General features: G+C 49.9%; 1 protein-coding gene across 1 annotated transcript; it reads right to left on the bottom strand.

The window, feature by feature from the left end:
• Positions 1–54: 54 nt before the first annotated feature.
• poe (E3 ubiquitin-protein ligase-like protein poe) lies at positions 55–18,635 on the bottom strand. The gene is made up of 13 exons (XM_017157752.3): positions 18,454–18,635; positions 18,165–18,259; positions 17,643–18,055; positions 14,882–17,054; positions 14,290–14,817; positions 7,694–13,697; positions 7,038–7,242; positions 6,282–6,977; positions 4,555–6,218; positions 4,009–4,485; positions 1,996–3,943; positions 346–1,942; positions 55–280 (listed from the first exon to the last, which is right to left on the bottom strand). Exons 1-13 carry the CDS (start codon positions 18,570–18,572, stop codon positions 198–200), a joined length of 16,002 nt encoding a protein of 5,333 aa, XP_017013241.2. The 5' UTR covers positions 18,573–18,635; the 3' UTR covers positions 55–197.
• Positions 18,636–19,191: the final 556 nt, after the last annotated feature.

Below are 19,191 nucleotides of genomic sequence, written 5' to 3' on the forward strand. Positions count from 1 at the left end.
TAAACAATTGACTTTGACTTTAATTTCCAACCCAATAAAAATAGGCTGGTACTATTTCAATTCATTGTGCAAACGAATAATTTTTATTGATTAAATATTTGTATGTGATAAATATATATTTATGCTGTATGTTTATATATAAGCAAGCAATTGCTTTGAATTCTACGGTTTAGTTTGTTAGACTCAACGATTGTGTTTTAACTAGAGCTTGTGGTTGAAGGCAGGGCTGCGAGGAGTTCCTCGATAAAGCTGTCCGGCTGCTCGATGAGATGCAGAAGACCTAAGGATAACATAAATAATTAAATAACGAAAAGTAAAGAAAGACAGCTTTATTGTGAGACCCACCTGCTACGTCGCAGAACTCTCCGAAGGAAGTGCACGGCAGGAATTCATCCGTTAGGGTCTGCAGGATGCCGTCCGTGGATTTTAGCAAAGCCTCATCATTCTTTCGCAGGTAGTCGAACAGGGAAATCGGCCAATCCTCCTCCTTGGGCGTGCTAACCGTCTTGAACAGGTTGTTGTAGATCAAGTCCACCAGCGCCCACATCATGAGGAAGGGTTTATACACACTGTACTCCTTGGACTGCCGATCCGCCGGTGCCAACAGAGCCTTGCACAACACCGAGGGTGAGATGTGACGGGCCTGAGCCACTGCTAGCATCCTCTTCAGATGCGCCAGCTTATGCTTATTCCACAGCTCTCGACTGTGCAGTGAGAGCGAAATGGTTGCCATGTATAGAGGACCATCCACCTCGTAGCCACACTCCAACCACTTCTCGCTGGGCGCTGCTTGCAAATAGGTAAGCAGAGTTTTGCTGTCCCTGGCCGCTGATCGAGAAGAGAGCAGCAGATAGACGGAGTAGAAGAGCAGGTAGGGTACAAAGTGCATGTTCGACTGCGGACCGCCTCCGCCGGCGTCGTCGTGGAAGCTGCGTTCCCAGGCAAATCGCACCAACAGCAACTTCAAGTCGTGCACACTGCTTGTGTAGGATATGTCGCAGCGCTGGGTGCTCTCCTGCATGTAGCTGCTGTGGCGGGTCATGCAAGCAGAGAAGGCCGCCTCTCCAACGGCGGGACCCCACAAAGGCAGCAAGCCATTACATCTCGTGTTGGCATTCTGTAAGCTAGCCCGCTCCCATTCATCCCTGCCTCGCGTCAATCGTATGGCTGATGTGTGACAGTCGACGTGAACGACATTAAAGTGCGTTACCGTGGTGTAGCCAATTGTCTTCCTCGACTTGAGTTCGAATTCCTCGACATTGCAGCGCTTGGTGAACGTGTAGATGCCCAGCACCTTGTCCGGCTGGCAGGCGTAGCCCTCGCGGCAGATGAAGCACGTCAGGCCCGTTTCGTCGCGTAGCTTTTCAATCTTCTGCAGAATGGAACCCTTGGCCGTCACCTGACCCTTCTCATTCGTCCGCATTCCCAAGGCATCAAGTTGTTTTTCTCGCGTCGCCATAGCCAGTCGCTTCTTCTCCGCGCGGGTAAAATCACGCACTTGTTGCACCCTCGCTGCTGTGGCCGAATCGGTGGAGAGCGCTTCCAGCAGATTCTCAGCCAGACTGCCCACATGCTCATCACTGGATACTTGCTCCAGGCGGTGAATGATGGGTATAATGTCCTTGCTGATGGCGACCTGGGTAGCCTCATGATGATTCGAGAGGCCGGTGAGGAAGCGCAGGATGTACTTCAAGCTCGGTCGCGAGATAAACTCCTTTAGCTCATCGGAATCGGTTCGCAGGAGAGTGGGTTTGACACAAGGCGCATGCTCGGTGATGTAGGCTAGCGATCGCTCTACGATGCCCAGGCTAACTATGTAGTCCTTGAGCGTGCCGCCAATGCAGTTGTGCTCGATTTGGTTGGTCAGCACGCAGAAGAGTTCCAGCTTAAACTCTTCTTCGGGTGTGCGCTCGTTGTCGAAGCGTTTAAAGCTCAGGGTGTCCTGAAAGAGGGGATGATAATTAATCGTATTATTTATTGCTTTCAAGAACTTACCTTAAAATGCTCGCAAAGCAGGGCCATCTTTACTTCGTTGCCATAAACCAAAGCGGCCAGAACTCGGATGAGATGACGCAGCACCGAAGGATTGTTTCTAACGTTCGGGCAGTCAGTGCAGGATATTAGGGCGCTTACATACTCCGGCCCACCAAATGTCAGCGAAAACTGCAGGAACGAGTCCAAAGTATCGCTCGCCGCCTTCGAGAGTATCGTCTCCATGATCTCCAATAACTGCTCGGTGACCGCCGACTGGATCGAATCGTTTTCCGACTGTAGGCACATTTGCAGCACCTTCAGCAACGTGTTGATGGCTCCAATTTCGGGCTGACAGAGCACCTCTTGGCAACGGCGCACCTTTACGCATATCAGGAACAGCTTGAGCAGCACTTGGATAAGCTCGCGGTTGCGCGAGATGCGCTGCAGACTGCCAATTCGGTCCAACATGACGCGAAGACCGTTGCAATCGGCCAGTACGTTAGCCATGCGATACAACTGTTCGGTGTCCACCGCCTCCTGGCTTTTGTTGTTCAGCGTCTCCACAAACTCCTCTGTGGCGTCTCCCAGCAGACCGCGCATGCGATAAACGATCCTCATGGCATCTCGGTCGCCTCCTTCGGCTAACCAAACCTTTTTGTACACATCCTTGACGGGCAAATCCAGACTAATGATCTTGTTGTTCACCAGCAGTTCCATGCCGTTGTCATCTTCCAGCAGGGCAATAAGTTCGCAGTCCGTGCAGATCTTATTTTTGACATCTCGCATCAGTGGACCCAGTCCCATTTCACTCGAGGGATAGGGATTACCTAGCATGCGGCCCTGTAGGAAGTCCTCCTGCTGGGGATCCTTCTCCAACGTCATATAGAACTCGCTCTCGTCGTGCTCCTCAGGATGAATGATGGAGTACAACCGCTCGAAGATGAACACCGGCGTTTTGATGTCATTCATGCGCGTCTTCTCCACCGTGTCGATGAGGATTTCCATGAAGGCACGTGTCTCCTCCTCGGTGCCGCTGGTCATGTCCTCTAGCATCTCGAGCAGCTTCTCCTGAGCGTCGTCAATCAAGCGCGTCCGTTGCACCACCAAGCTTCTCAGGGCAAGATAACTTTCCAAAACGGGACCAAGCATGCGGGTCTTGTAGGTCCTGCGGATATTTGGACACTCGAGCAGTAACCACAACAACTCCACATACTGCCGCAAGGCATAGCCCAATGACAAGTCTGAGGAGAGTGAGTGCTCCTCCATGCGATGCACCTTGCTTATTTCAATAGCCAGCAGCTGTGAGATTTGGCTGAGTACTCCTTTTAGCACTAAATACTGTAGCCAAGGTTGCTCGGTGGCCATGCTCTTGTACAGCATTAGATACTCTGCACTCGCCTCGCCCGCTTCGCCCACATGCTTCAAGAAAGATGTGAGCATATTCAAGGCTTGCTGCCTCCGTTCATTGGTCCTGCTCAAGCTGCTAAGCAAGGAACAGGCCAGCTGGCGGCCAAATCTTGAGTTTGCGTTGAATAGCAACGGTTGGATCCACTTGGCATTGAAAACGAGAGGCTTAACCACTCGGTGCTTGTCCAGCACCCGCTCCCTCCAGCGTTTTCCGTACTTCTCGCTCAGGAAGGCGGCCCGCACCTCACGTCTGGTTCTTGGAGGGGCTTCCGGTACAGAAGCTGTTCCCGCTGCTGGTCCAATTTGCTCCGATTTGGCGTTCTTCTGCTTTGCCTGGCTATTGCTCGGCATCCGACTGCTCCAGGCAGCGTACTCATGATTGCGATCCGAGTTGAGCCACGCCCTGTAGTCCACCGTATTGCCTTCGAGCAGCTTCATACTGCACAGATCCGTTGTGGCCACCTTCTGATTGGGCTTGCTGCTCGGCAGCACCGGACAGATGAGATTCTGCATGATGCGCAGACAGGGATGCAGCACTGAGGTCACAGGACCACGAGGCAACCTTTGGGGAAGGGTAATCAAATATTAGCCCACTATTTATTTAGGATATCGCATAGTCAAACTCACCTGCAGTTGCTAATAAACAGCTCAAAGATGACCTTCAATTTGTATTCCCAGCAGACATCGTCCTGCCCCAAAAGAACTTCCAGCAGGGTCATCTCCTGGTGCACAGCTGCCTCTAAGCTTATCAGAGGAATCGATCCCATTAGCGCATTCTTAACCCTCGCAGTGACCAACTGCAGCAGGTGCATGCATGCCTCGGCGTTATCTTTTGTTAGGACAACCAACAGGTTGCGCACCTCCTCCTGAATCTGTGGAGTGCCTCGTCGCAGGTTGTGCTCGGCCAGCTCGCTTACGAGTCCCTGGCTGTACAAACCGACCCGACAATCGTAGTTGTAGGCCATGGCCCGCAGAAGAGTCAGACACTGTTCGGTGGAGGCCAGCGCGCAGCCATAGCAGCGGTTTGTGGTGGGATTCTCGGATGTCGAGCCCGGATTGACCGGCGGCTGGTCCAGCTGTTGACGATCGTAGGCCACTAGTTCGCTGGAAAGTACATTAAATTAAAATAATTATCAGTAAGAGGCATATATTTATTTATTATATTAAAATTACCTGCGACACGCCTTGACCTTCTGGACGATCTTGCTTAGCTCCTCGAAACTGGTGCGTGATTCCACGCAGTATTTCTGGGCCAGCAGCTGTATGATCTTGTTCACCTGCGAGGTGCTGTGTACGCTGGCCATGTTGTCCTCCACCATGCGATCGCTGCTTCGGTGCTCGGCAACCTTCTGGATAAGGAGCTCCAGCATTTGCTTGTTGGTCAGCAACTGACGGTAAATTCTATCCGCTCGCTCCAGTGAGCTGTGTATCAGTGAAACGGTCTTCACCCGATCCTCTGCTGATTCTATGGGATCGACAGCGCAGCAAACGCGGGCATACATGCTGAAATCGAACTTGGCGTACTTGCAGAAGCCACACGAGTGACACAGGAACGGATCCTTTTCGTCGTAGTTGATAGCCCGACATTTGTGGCACTGGAACACATTCTCGCCGCAATTTCCGCAGACTCCTGGATACGCTGGCACTGCTGCACTGCATCTGGGACACTGAAGATTCTCACTGGATCCACTGACAGTTTCAAAGAAATCAGCAAACTCGATCATCAAATTGCAGGCCGTGATCGGCAGTGGGAAATCGATCTTCAATTCGGTTTGTGCGGATTGCAGGGATACAGAGCGAGCTTTGTGCCACAGTGCTGGACGATTCTTTAGCTCCACCACCGCCTGGACGCTTCGGTTATTGTAGTAGACATTAATGGTCCTCACCATCTTTGTTCGCTTGAGGTCAGCGATCCTCACGATCAACTTGGAAATCGTATGGCATTGCACCAGCTTGTAAATCATAGTGGTTGTTGTGTACTTTGAATCCGACTTAACTGATGGCAGTTTGATGTTGGCCATCGGAACCTCTGGATTGTTGCACACCAAACATGGCTCAGATTCGAGATAGTAACCATTCACTTGAAGAATGGACTCCAGGGTGGTGTATATGGGTGCATTGGGATGCTTGCAAAGCAGCTCGTTCTGCTGCCGCAGAACATCCACAGCCCGAGAGACAAACTCTGGCAGGCGATCCGTGATACTTCGGGTACTTAGTGTCAGATAGCCCAGCAGGTCCACAAACTGCGCTGTTCTCCTGCCGTAAGTGGGTACCAGTGGCCACAGGTTCCAGAATATGTTCAGCAATTTCTCCCGCTGCCTTTCATTGGCATGCTCAAAAAGTCCGGTCATAAAAGAGTGTGCCTGCCATCTCAGCTGGCTAATGTTGTTTTCCAGCAGGAAGATCCTCACGAACCGGATGATCAGGGCATCGCAAGCATACCTAAAGATCTGGTGCACAAATGTCCCACACTGGGCAGGATCGAACTTGGAGTAGTAGGCGTCTGTGTCCTCGCTTTTCTCCCGATCTGTGCGGAGTTTTCCAGATGAAGAGGAGGTCGATGGCTGCGGCTGCGCCTGCTTAGATCCATTGGGAGCGGGTAAATTGCAAACAGCCGCCTGAAGCAATTGTATAATAATGGGGGACACGCCATCATCCAACTGGTAACAGGCGATTTCCATCAGCATGGCTAGTGCATCTTCGTGGACGACGCAGAACTTTTGCCAGTTGCCCGTGCGCATCTGGCTGATCTCCTGGCAAGTACGCAGGTGTTCTGTAAGCTCCACGAGTGAATCGTAAGTCAGTAGAGGAGGATTCGCGTTGTAGGGAGCACCAGTCTACAGAAAACAAAAACCATTAGTTTTTAGAAAATAATAAAAGAAGAAGTATTCAGAACTCACCTTGCTGCTGACAATGTTGCACACCCTTTTGACAACCCGGAAGTGAGCGTCCAGCGAGTGACCGTCCCGATACATGCGGAACTTCTCCTTGCTTCCGCAGATGTACATGAGTAGCTTCCTCACTTGCCGCCGAAGCAGAGTGTTCAGGTTGAGCATCATGTACTCGCACAGCGTAAAGGTCATGGCTTCGCAGAATCCACTGTCGTAGTTATCCGGATGGGCGCTACTTAAGCGAAGTATCTGGTAGGGTAATCGCACAATAATCTCAGTGAGCAGACCATCGTACGACTCGAAGATATCCGGGTAGTTCTTCAGATAGTTGTGTGGTATCAGTATGGATATGTCGGGCTTGGGGCCATGCTTAATGGGCTTCAGTAGCTGAACGCCAGGACCTGAAGATCCGCCGCTGGGTTGAGCAGACTGCAACGCTCCCACTCCACCACCCGCTGCATAGGGATCTCCTAGCACATTCTTCCAGTGCAACAGAAGCGTGTTCAACGCCTCTAAAGCGTAAACAAACGCTCCACTCTTGCTGAGCACATTGGCCGTAGTACTGGCCACAAAGGAACTGTTGTCCTTGAACTGATGCGGTGGCGATGTGGTTCCAGTCTGCTTTGACTTAGTCTTGCCCATCATCACTCCAAATAGGGAGAGCAACGCCAGGCGCACTTCATTGCCAGGACACTTGGTTTCCATCTGTAATATATATTTTAGGGTTTTATAATTTTATCTCCAAAACATTACTTTATTACTTACCCTTGAGGCCGCTCCTCGCTTGCCAATTTCCACATAGTCCACCAAAGCGGTGAGCAGATCTTGCAGCACCTGCTGATCCCGCTCATTGTTGCCGTTAAGATCGGTAGTCAGCATGAGTATCACCTGTATGAGCGGTATGGCCTGTAGCCCATTGCACAGATCAAAAGTTCCCAGATGTTGGATAATGCTCTCCAGCACAGCAATCCTATGTAGCAATACCATAATTAAAACAAGAGAAAACGGTATAGTCGGGTTGTTATCCCGACTATCTAATACCCGTCACTCGGCTAAAGGCAGTGCGAGGGAGATATATATATAATGTTTCGATTGCGTATAACTTTTTAATGAATAGTCCGATTTGAAAAATTTCTTTTACATTTTGATAGGTATTTATAAACACTATAAAATTGCATTTATACATTTATAAAATCTTAAAAGATGTGGCCGCCAGACACTTTTGTGGGGAAATCTTAACCTTCTAGCTTTTGTAGTTTCCGAGATCTCAGCGCTCATACGGACAGACAGACGGACAGACATGGCAATATCGACTCGGCTAGTAGTAAATACTTTATGGGGACGAAAACGCTTCCTTCTCCCTGTTACATACCCTTTTATTCTACGGGTAACGGGTATAAAAATACTTTAATTACACTTACCTTAGATCGTGCAGCTTGCTGAGCTTATCGTCCTCGTTGATCTCGTTATCCTCACTGCTGCTCATGGCACTTAGGCCGGCGACACCACCACCGGAGCCACCCAAGCCACTGGGACCCGGTTGCTCTTGATCATCCTTGGCGGAACCCTGACGCGGAGGAGAAGCATTCGCATGGTCTCCAAAGTTACTGCTCCTGGCGGATGTACCGCCAATACTCTCCACCCCACTGCCTCCACTCTCTGATCCTCCACTTCCGGCAGGCTCTGCAGGTGAAGTGCGCAATGTTGATCCATCGGTGGCTACATTTGAGCCTTCATCGTCATCCGAACCACCGGCGGAGACGCTGGCCGCCGCGTTCGAAGCTGCTGCCATGGCTGCAGCCTGACGAATGCCCTGAAGATTGGCCAATCCTTGTTGAAGAGACTGCAAGGCGTTGGCATCACCACCGTGCTGTTGTAGGCTCAAGGCGATGGCAATGTCCATGATGGCTTCATCGTCGGCATCTTCGGGGAGACCGAGTAGCCGAGGGAAGCCGCCACCCATGAAGGCCTCCAGATTGAGTATCTGCTGCTGACCCACTCCTCCTCCTCCTCCTACACCCACTACTCCTCCCTCCGCTTCAGGATTCGGGTCGGGTAGTCCACCACCACCGCCGACGGCAGCATCCACAGCAACGGCCGCCGCTTCCTCGATGATATCACTAGCAGCCGAGGCAGCCACCGCTTGCAGCGCCCGCATCGTAGAGGTGGATGGAGTAGGTGTGGAACAAGCGGGCGGTGTAACTATGGCCACCTTCCTGCGCTTTAATCTCGGACTTAGCAGCAGGATCAACGCCTCCTTGGCGCTGTGGCTAATCACACTGGCATCGTGTTTGAGCAAATCAATAAAGTACTTGGTCATGCGACCAACCTGTCCGGGATCGGCCAAGGCAAATCCGTACATAATCTCCACGAGACAATGTACAATGGTCTCGGCCTGACACAATCCCCTCTTCACAATATTCATGGGCTCATCCAGCGCCGGCGTGACCTTGTGCAGCTCCAAGACGAATCCCATGAGGGTGGGCACAATATCGTAATTGTTCTCCGCGCAGATCTTAGCCAGCGACTGTGGTCGCGAGTTGGCAATGCCGCGAACCAGGAGAATTAGGCGGTAGAAAGCCTCAGGATCGATCTCCTGCAGAGATTCCAGCTTCTCGAGCTTTGGCTGCATAGCCTGCAGTTCTCCATGAACAAACTGCAGTAGAACTCCATCCTTGTAGTTGTGATACGCGGCTCGGGTTCCATAGAGCGTGGCCAGCACATAGCGGGCCTGCGTCTGGACAGGATTAGGCGTGGGCAGAAGCAAAAGAGCACTGGCTGTCTTCACTGCCTTTTGCCGGATGGCAGCTGGCACTCCAGATCCCAATAGGTGAAGCGCACAGTCCATTACCTCCAAAAGGTGATTGACCATTCGGTCCAATTGAGTAATACAGTTGAATCCCTCGCCAAAGTTGGCGCAACTTGTCTGGGAAGAAGATACTGGTGGAGCACTAGATCCTGCTGCAGTGACATCCTCGCTTTCGTCGGGCCAGCCCACCAGCTCTTTGGACTTGCCATAGACCTCGATGCAGTCGAGTAGTGTCACATGCTCGGGGTCCTGGGATTTGGCGAATACCACTTTCAACAGCTTGTCCGACTGGAACATCTCCTCGCGCGTCAGCGGGATGTCGAACCAGCGGGCCCTTCTCACTGGCGTTGGAACTGTGCGTCCCAAGATGGTGACCGAAAGCGGAGCTCGCTGAACATCCTGAGTTCCAATCAACACTCTTATTCCCACGATCACCACATTGGGATCGTTGTTTATCACCTCCAGGGTGAAGCCATTTGCACGAGTGCTGGCCACAAACATGCCCGTTGAGAACAGACGTGTCTTCAGCTTTTGTTTGTTGTAAATCTGGAGCAGATCATTGCCTCCGAATTCCACATCGGCCAGCATATTGCAGTGCTCGAAAAAGTCAATTGGGAACACGGGCTGACCTCCAGCCGTCAGTTGTTTCTGCTGTTGACTTGCCTTCCTGTTGTTCAGCTTTCCATTTGCCGCATTTGTCTTTGATTTGGGGGCCGAACTGGAACCACCACCCTTTGCCATCAAGGTGGATGAGTACAGCTGATTACCGAATGGTTGAACCTGCGGTGAGAGCCAGAAGCTAGTGTGTTCCGGTTGTGCGGAAAAGATCCTCAGGCTACCGTCCTCGCAGAGCAGCAGGAGCGTGGTTTTCTCCACACCGGCCACGGCATGACGGATGCCCACAACGTCCATGATCCGCGATTTCGCCGACTGCGCCTTGATCTCTTGCAGGTAAATCATCTCGGGCGTGATCATCAAAATAATCGGGTTATTCGATGTCTGCATGCTGGCGTAAACCAATCCCGGGTGACCCGTCACCTCTGTCCACTGGACCAGCGGCTGGAGTGGTCCCTTCGAGGCAGACTTGCTGACCGAATTGGTGTCCAGGTGGTAGATTCCCCGCACGCCATCATTCACATTGGTGAGTGGTGAAAAGAAGCTTCTGCCGGAGGAGTAGCTGTAGAAGAGCAGTTGAAGAGTGTGGGAGTAGTAGATCGACACACCACCGCCGCCAACTTGACCGCTTATATCCTTGATGTGTTGGTGGCTCAGCTCCAAGGTGTTGGTCACGTAGAAATCGCCATGGATCGCCAGGCTTTGCTGATCCAACTGCTGAGTGTAAATGTAACCACTGCTGGCGAAACTCAGCATATAGTAGTTGCCATCTTGGTACATAAAGGTGCAATCTCTAATCTTGCCGACGGCCACTAGGTAATAGTACTTCGGGCTGTATGTATCCACTGCCAAGTCGTAAATCTTCACATAATCAGAAGTGACGATGGCAAGAAGGGTTTGGGATCCAGGTAACCAAACAGCTTTCTTTATATAGTTTCCATTCTCCAGTTGGGGACTCACAACAATGTGTTCGTTGGTACTGCCACTGCTTGAAAAGGTGAGCACATGACACTCCTTTAAACCACAAACGGCCAGGCAATCCTCATTGCAGGGATTTGCGGCCAACGAGAGAACCGTACAGGCGATGGGTGCAGAACTCAATTGGGTTAGAGTCAACTTTCTCTTGGAGGCATCAGCCTGCTTAAGCAGCGCCGAGAGTTGAAGGATGGTCACCTTTCCCTTCTCATGGGACACAGCCAACTGCTGACGACGTCCATGTGGCGATGACAGGCAACAGAATGCCACACGACGCACCACTCCAGAGGATATCAGATGCTTTATCGTCTGACCCTGATCGCCAGAGTAATTCATGCGCACATTCTCGAATGCACCCTCTTGCGAGCCCAGCGTGGCGAACATAAGTTGATCCGTCACCTGGAAGCTCTGCTCAAGCTGGTGGAGTCGCTCCAAGGCAGCCGTTGCCCGCTTGTGGCAGCCAACAATGGAGTAAAGGGTACAGTTTTCCCTTATCGATGGCAGCAAGACGTCAAAGTACTCCAGGATGCATCTTACGACCAGCAGCCACTGATCCTGGTGCTGCAAAGTCTCGCGATAGGGTTCCAATAGCTTGCTAAGCACCATGATGCGTTCGCTAGTCAGGGAATCCTTTCGAGCAGCTATAGGTTGGCTAACCGGTGGGCTGCTCCTCTTCTTGCCAGCCAGCAAGCTCATGTGCGACGGTAGATAGCAGCTACCTATTCCGGATGAATCCCTGACCTCACTGCTGCCAAGCCGACGGCTCAACGCCTGGCAGGAACCATCCTCCTTGGCCCCACAGTCGCAGAAGAAGTTTCCATACTTGGCATAGCTCACATCGTGTCCCTTATGGCAAACCCTTGCGCAAACGGAGCAAACGCCAACGGTGTTGATCATGTTGCAGGTGTGACAGTGGTACCAATGTTGGTTCATGAACTCCTTTTGTGTTTGCGAGAAGGTGCACAGCTTGTTGTTCAAAGTGTCCTCGTCGGAGTCGTCCAGCAGCGAGTCTTGCTCGCCCTCCTCGGCCAGCTCGTCGTACAGATCATCGATATCGGTCTGAAGCTCATCGTCCCAAGGGGGAATGTGTTGCCGACTGCCGCGGTAGCCTATGCTTTGCAGTAGTTCGCTAAGATAGCGCAGCTGGGCGCTAACATTCTCCGCATGTTTTAGATGCTTGTCGGGTAATTGCAACTTGGCCAATTCCAGCCAAAGTAGCGTGGTATTAAAAAGGGCCACATGTCCACGGGCGGGACTGGCATCCGCCAGAGTAATCATTATCTGTAGTACATCCGCAAAATCGCAGCCATCTTGGGGCGGGGAAATTAAAGTTTGTCCCAGCTGCAGCAATGCTTGGAACAATGGTGGAGCTATCTGCGCTGCCTTGCTCTGATCTTTCACCAGGGATTTAACGAAGCTTAGAAGGAGTGCCCCATTTCGTTCGCTTCCACTGTGATCGCAAGCCTGCGAGGAATCCTCTGAGGGATTTGGTTGGGCCGCTTGCCACAAGCTTAGAATTTGCGATGTATTGGCTGCAGCTCCGCCTGCTCCTGCGGCGCTCTCTCCTCCTCCGCCCGCTGCAGTCCCACAATCGTAGTCAATGTCCATGGGATCCAACTGATCGGAGATACTCGGCATAGCCGAAACGGTGGCCATATTCGTTGGAGTCTGAGCATTGCTGCTGGAGCTGCTCGATGGTTGCAAAATGCTGGTCAGCATGCGGCAGGTGGTGTCCAAGGCCTCCGAGGTGCTAACATCTGTGCTCACATTGGGGCCATAGATGATGTGGGCCAACCAGAGCTTCAAACGAGCCACATCCACGGTGGCCAGTTCTGAGAAGCACTCAACCAGATCCTCGTGCGGAAACTGGGAATCTGGTTGCAATGACTGCTGGAAAAGGCGTTCAATGAACTGCAGCATCTTGCGCGCATAGCTGACGGGCAAACTGGTGCCGGTAAAGGAGAGGAGAAGTGTGGTGAGGCTGCCAGTGTGCTGATCCTTGAAGAACTGCCGCATGGCCTGCACAGCCACGGGCTTTTCCAGCATCTTGATCATGGTCTTGAGCACGGCAAACAGCATGGACTCGTTAAACATGGCACGATCCTGATCTACAGGAGCACCGCTGTTAGCTTGTGGCTGCCGAAGATCGGCTGCAAAATCCTTAAGCATTCGATAGCAATATCCAATCATGTGCTCGTAGAGCAGCAGTTTCTGGGCCTCTAGCGTCAAACCGCTGAGGATCTCCCGCAGGCATTGTTCGCTCTGCCCTTGCAGGTAATCAGTTCGCATGTCCAGCATGGAGGCAATCAGCAATTGCTTCAGCTGCGCCTCCACCTCTGCGTTGCCGGTGCAATGCGGCAGAAGAAGTTCGAACAAATGCAGGATTGACTTCAAGCAGTGCTTCAGAGTGTGCAGGGTGGAGTAATTGGCTCCGCGGGTTAGCTCTATTATATGCGCATCTATGACGTTCAAGGTGTACGGCTCCACTGGATGTTGCTTGCCATCAAAGGCTGCATCGTTGACCATCAGGCACTTGGGCCATTCATTGGCTATCAGTTGTTTGTCCTCATTGGGCAGCAGTTTCAGAAAAGCCGCATGAAGTTCCAACATAATTGCTGGCTTATCGCTTACAATGGGCACAATCAGATTCAATGCTTGCTCAGGTGTCGAGCTTGACAATTGCTTCAGCATCTGCCCACGCACAATAACCGAAAGCAGGCGGTAGGAATTCATTAGCTTTATAATAAGCTCGTTGACCAGCTGGTTATGTTTCTGCAGATCACTGGGCAGCTTACCCTCCTCTTCGTGCTTTGACTTTTGCTCATCGATTGACTCGTTCGAAGAATACAGTTCGGGGTCGTTGGAAGAGGTGGTTAAAGAAGTACCCGTTGTAGAGGACTGCTCGCTGGCAGCATCTTCGCTCTCTTTTCGCGGCCACTTGAAGCCCTCCTTGTTTGCCCAGGCCACCGCCTGCATGTGGGCCACCAAGGAATCGAAAAGGATGAGATCAGAGAGCCTGGGAGATCCTGCAGAAAGCAAGTTTTCAAAGGATTAAAGAGAATATTGTGCAAGTTTTTATATTTTATACTTTATATTAACGGACTCCCGAAATTCGCAAAATAATTATCCTCGATGGACCGCGATTTCTTAAGAATTTAATTGCAAAAAGAACTTGGCCATGGTTGTCTTGTAATTGAATTTCAAAGTTCCCGCTTTTACTATAAAAAAACAAGGGTGCTTTTCTCATATTTTCAATCAAAGTTATTACCTTTTAATGAGTTCCTATAAAATTAATAAAATGTTTAAGTGAGTTTCCTATAAAATAAATGAATTGCTTAAATGAGTTTTTTAAAATTTTGTTATTTAAATAGTGCATTTCCGCACCACCATTTAGGTAAAGTTCCAGGTTATTTTTTTAGTAACCTATTATGGGCTAGAAATCTTTTTGCTTATGTATTCCCGAATAAGAAGTATTTGAAAATAGTGAATTTAAAAAAGAAAGTAGAAGGAAAAATGCGTAGCGAGCAAAAAAAAAATTAAGAAAAAATCGAGTATAATTTTTTGGCGAATTTCGGGGGTGAGTCCGCTAATATTAAGTATTACCTATATTTCTCTTACCATTTCCGTTCATCTGACTATTAAACGCTTCCACACCGAGGATGGTTTGCTTCAGACTGTATTTCATATCGGCCGCTATATCGCCCACTTGATTCCACAACGTCTCGGCGTACTGGGTGTACATTCCCTGCTTGATAAGACTGTTCACCACCAGGTAGTGCGAACTAGCCAGTGGGCAGCGAATGCTCCAGATCAGCGAATGCAGATTGGGCGACCGTTCGACCTTCAAGGACTCCACGTGCGAGGTAGAGGGCGGCAGACCTAAAACCAGCTTCCATGCAATGCTAAAGCAGTACTGCATAGCGCACAAGTTGTGCATGCTGGCTTCCTTCTCTTTTTCCTTTGAATATACCGACATGTCGGTGATGGAGAGTATGTCAGTGAGGGCATCCACCAGTAACGGATACTTGAGCTTGTCCGGTGTGCAAAGAATAAAGTTCCAGGCCAAGCCATCCAACTTGAACTCCTGCGCCCAATAAGGTTTGTCCGGATCGCCCATAACCAGGGAATAAAATGTCGGGCGTATAGCTGTAATCGGTAAGGGATTTTATAGAGTTGCGCTGGGATTTATGGCAAATAAATATGCACTCACCTGATCCATATTCACCAGCCGACTTGCGGAACTTCTCCTCAATATCCTGACGGCAATAGGAATTCAATTTGGTTCGACTGTTGAGAAGATCCGTGATCTTTTGGCTTTCCGGCATGCTGCTTACGCTGAACAGATTCCAGCGTACCTGGTCGAGCAACTCGGGAGGAGCATTGTACAAATGCTTCATGAGATACTCCAAAAACAAAAGCAAGCGTGACAAGAGCATCATTTGGCTGTTTCTTACGGGTCTATCGCCGCTAATTCCACGGCAAACTTCCGCACAACGGATAACTCCTCCGGCCGTCAACAGCAGAATGGATTTCTTTTGCATCAGATTCAGCGAGTGGAATAGGAAAAGCAACAGTTGGGCGTGCTCTATATTCAAGTCTTCGTAGTCCGAATCAGTGGCGGCGCTCCAGGAGCAGACGCCCTCAACCAGAGTGTTGATCAGGCGATGCCAAACAGACAGGCAGGCGGCCTCTTTCTCCTGCGTGGGCTTTAGCAACAGGATTTGCACGAGCACGGACAAGGTGCTTGGATAGACCTGCAGGGGCCAGGTGTTTGTATCCGTGGACCATGGCGATATGGACAAGTGCTGCAAAAGATTCGACTGCAATTGCTCGGAAAGCAGCGAGGTGGATATCAAATTGTGTATATAGCGTCCTGCAGCGCCCGAAAAGCGTATCATCGATGTCTGCCACTTGGTAGTGGCCACCGCAGAGGATCCTGCTGCCGCATTAGCAGTCTGTGCACTTCCCGAGCCCTGTTCGCTCTCATTTCGCATGACATCGCGGTCAAAGTCCTTGATTATATTGGCCATCAACAGCATTTGCTGATCACTGACTCCCGCCTTCACATAGCGCTGCATGTAAGCGTGCCGATTGGCCAGAAATTGGTCCAGAAAACAGAATATATCCGCCGCCAAATCTAAATACTCATGTGGCTCATCCAGCTTGGGCACAAGGGCGCTCTTCTGTTCGCCACGCTCTTGTGTGGATGTATTTGCATTGTCGTCATGTGTTTCGGGGGAAAGAGTCTCCTTAAACCAGTGGCCCAGGTAGCTCTCGCTGTCGTCCTCCTCCGAGTTGTCGGAGCAGGAAAGAGAATCGTTAAAGTAGGTAGTTGAATCCGAGTAGCTAATGGGTTCACATTCGGTGCGATCCTTGGCCGAGGCGCGTCTCAAGGTGCATGCCTTGCGATAGGCCACGGTGGCCAGAAAAGTGAATAGCTGGTGGAGAGTGGCCGTGTTGAGCACTCGCACAATCCTCTCCAGCGAACTGTAGTTCTGCAAGATGTCGAACTGTGCGGGCTCCGGCAGCTCGGAAGATTCAGGACTCTGTCCGCAGGCGGATTCAATCTTCAGATCTTCAATTAACTCGGAAAGCAGTTTAATGCTGTGGTTGGCAATGGCCGCGTTAAGTTCCCCGAATCCTTGCTGAACTTTGAACAGATTGACTCTGGCAATTGGAGTGGTGGGAGCGGTTCCAGCCTCACTTCCCGTCTTGGCGGCTTTGTTAGTCGATTTGGATGCAGTCTCCAAACTGGATCCACCACTACCGGAGGCGCCCATCGCTCCTTGGATGCCGCTTATCAACAGCCAGCTGCCGTAGCAGAGATGGTTCTGATACACATGAATCCTGGCCGACGCCTTAAACATATCGCCAATGTTGGAGTAGATCTCCAAGGCCTTGTTCACTATGCTGCAGGCCTGCTCCTCGAAGTCGTCGTGGTCCTTGTTGGTTGGCCCGGAACTAGAACCTCCTCCTCCGCCGCTGCCTTGACTAGTGGATGCAGTCTGCTGCTTCTGGGAGCTGCCTGCTTGGCTCATTCCCAGTACACTGGTGGCTATCGATGTGAGGACAGCATTGTACAGGGCAGCAATGCCGCACATCGAAAGCCTTTCAATGCGACTGGGAGTCAGTGGCTGCAGCACAATCAAGGCATGCGCCTGACTCAAAATGGTGAGATCAGTGAGCATGTGATTCATGCTCGATTTAACAGTGGTGGCCTCCACTTGCGTCAGGGGCAAATAGAGCGGCTTGCCACCGTTGATGGTCTCCAAATATTTTGAACGGTAACGATTCAGGATGGGCAGGCCAACACACACGTCCAGCAAGGTATCAACTCCGTTTTGCTCCTGGAAGTACTCCACATTGGCCGCAAGCAGTTGGTCCTGTAATGGGAAAACATTTAAGTGGGTGTTTCTTAAATAACTCAGATGATCAGCCTTATTTAAAATCAGGTATTATATCAATCATATGCCTGTTTCAGTTTAAACTATTGAATTGTTTATTATTAATAATTCTATGAACTCAGAAAACGATTTTAAAATAAACTTCGTGGAAGTGGTCCAAGTTAGAATTGGAACAAATAAGTACTTACATTAATTTTAAGACTGTTTCTTTGTTTCAAACACGGTTGCCACTTCAAAAATTTTTTTTATGAGCGAAAAATAGATTAAAAATGAGCGAATTTGAATAAAAAAAGAGTTAAATATTTACCATATAGCAAATTACCAAGGGTTTCAGACATTAATTACTTTTAAAATTGCAAAGAAAAATGCATAAATAAAAAAAATTAATTCGTTTTTTTCAAGTTTAGAATATTTTTTATCGCTATTAGCAAAAAAAGAGCCAAAAAATGGCTCAAAAAGGCAACGCGAGAGCAAAGATTATGATCTGTTTACACTACGTGGGTTACGATTTATTACAGGTATATGAAAGGAATAAACAAGGCTGATGCTGGGATTTATCTTGCTCACTGTGCAGTCGGTGACCTCTTCGCTGAGCGGAACCCAGGTCATTTTGCCTGGCTCCAGTGGGGCAATCAATTGCTGCAGGATAACCGAGGACAGGTCCGACCGGGATCGCTTGATCTCCGACTTGGGCGACTCCTTGTCGTTGCTCGCTCCGCTGCCGGAGGAACTGCTGCTGGGCAGGATGCTCTTGGTGGTCGACTCCGGGTGCTTGCAGCTCTTCAGGACATTGGCCACCGCATTGTAGTCGAACATGGCCGACGATGTGGACGGCGGACTCTCGCGGCCCTCGCAGAGCATCTTGAGGGCGCCCAGGAGCCACTTGGTCTCGTACACCGACACCCTGGGCAGCCTGTAGATGATGAAGCGGATGAGCACGGCGGTGGCATCGTGCAGCTGACAAATCTGCGTCTGGCAAACTGCAAAGACCAACAGAGATTATAGATGTATGAATCACTCGGTTCTTGGCCAAACATTTCTTTGTTGTGTTGTTTTTCGTTGGCGAAAAATCATTAGGGGTGCACTTACTCGTCTTGATTTGCATAAGTTTGTCAGCCGCCAGGGCCGCAAAGGCCGTGTAAAACTGCGTGAAATTGCTTTCCTCCTCGAAAAAATCATGTTCGCTAGACAAATTGCGGGATAGAACGTTGCGTTAGATCTCGAAAATGCAGAATTTTCAAAGCTTTTGGCTGTTTCGTCACTCGGGCGGCCATATTTAATTTTGCAAGTCACTTTTTGCACTTGCACTGTGTGTAGTCCTCAAATATTTTTCACTGCGCCATTCGCCGAGGAAAAATTCTGGATCGCCTCCACTTACCATCGCGTGATCGCTTTTAGCAGGTTAACTACTTCGTTCTTGTTGAGGGCTCCTGTGCGGTTTAGCAGCAGAGCTTTTACTACGGAGTTCCAATCCGTTCCGCCGCTGTGGGCCGACATTATTGTTTAAATTCCCGTCAATTTGCCCGAAAGTACTCGGCCTACTGTTAACAGTGTGGCCAGATGGGAGGGGCGGGTAAATACCGCGCGACCAGGGCTACCAATAGTTGTGCACAATCGTATTTAGGGTATTCCTTAAACTGTTGCTTAATGGTTGAGTTATAATCAGCTTTTTATCAGCTGTCCCACAGAAATTCGATTGTCAGAAATTTTAGCAATTCAAAACCCATAGAATATGGAATCGTTGAAAAGGGCTGTAACATGTTTCAAAGAACTTGCTAGGTCTGTAACATTTTAGTACCCAAAAATGCTCGATCATTTTTCTGTAGCCTGTCATGCTCCGATCAGAACAGGAAAAAATGTTTCGAGCTCTGTCCTCTGTCCGAGCAAAGACACTTTGTTTTGTTTTACTCGTGTTGGGTGTCCCCACCTAACTAGATGGGATACAAACGAAAAAAATCAAAATAACAGTTAAGGACTAACATTTAAAAACCAATGCCTATGGCATTACTACAATTTACTACGGTTTACTACGATTTACTACGATTTACTACGATTAACTACGGTTTACTACAATTTACTTCGATTTACTACGATTTACTACGATTTAATACGATTT

The sequence above is a fragment of the Drosophila takahashii genome, chromosome 2L (assembly GCF_030179915.1).
Source record: "Drosophila takahashii strain IR98-3 E-12201 chromosome 2L, DtakHiC1v2, whole genome shotgun sequence".
Lineage (NCBI taxonomy): Eukaryota > Metazoa > Arthropoda > Insecta > Diptera > Drosophilidae > Drosophila > Drosophila takahashii.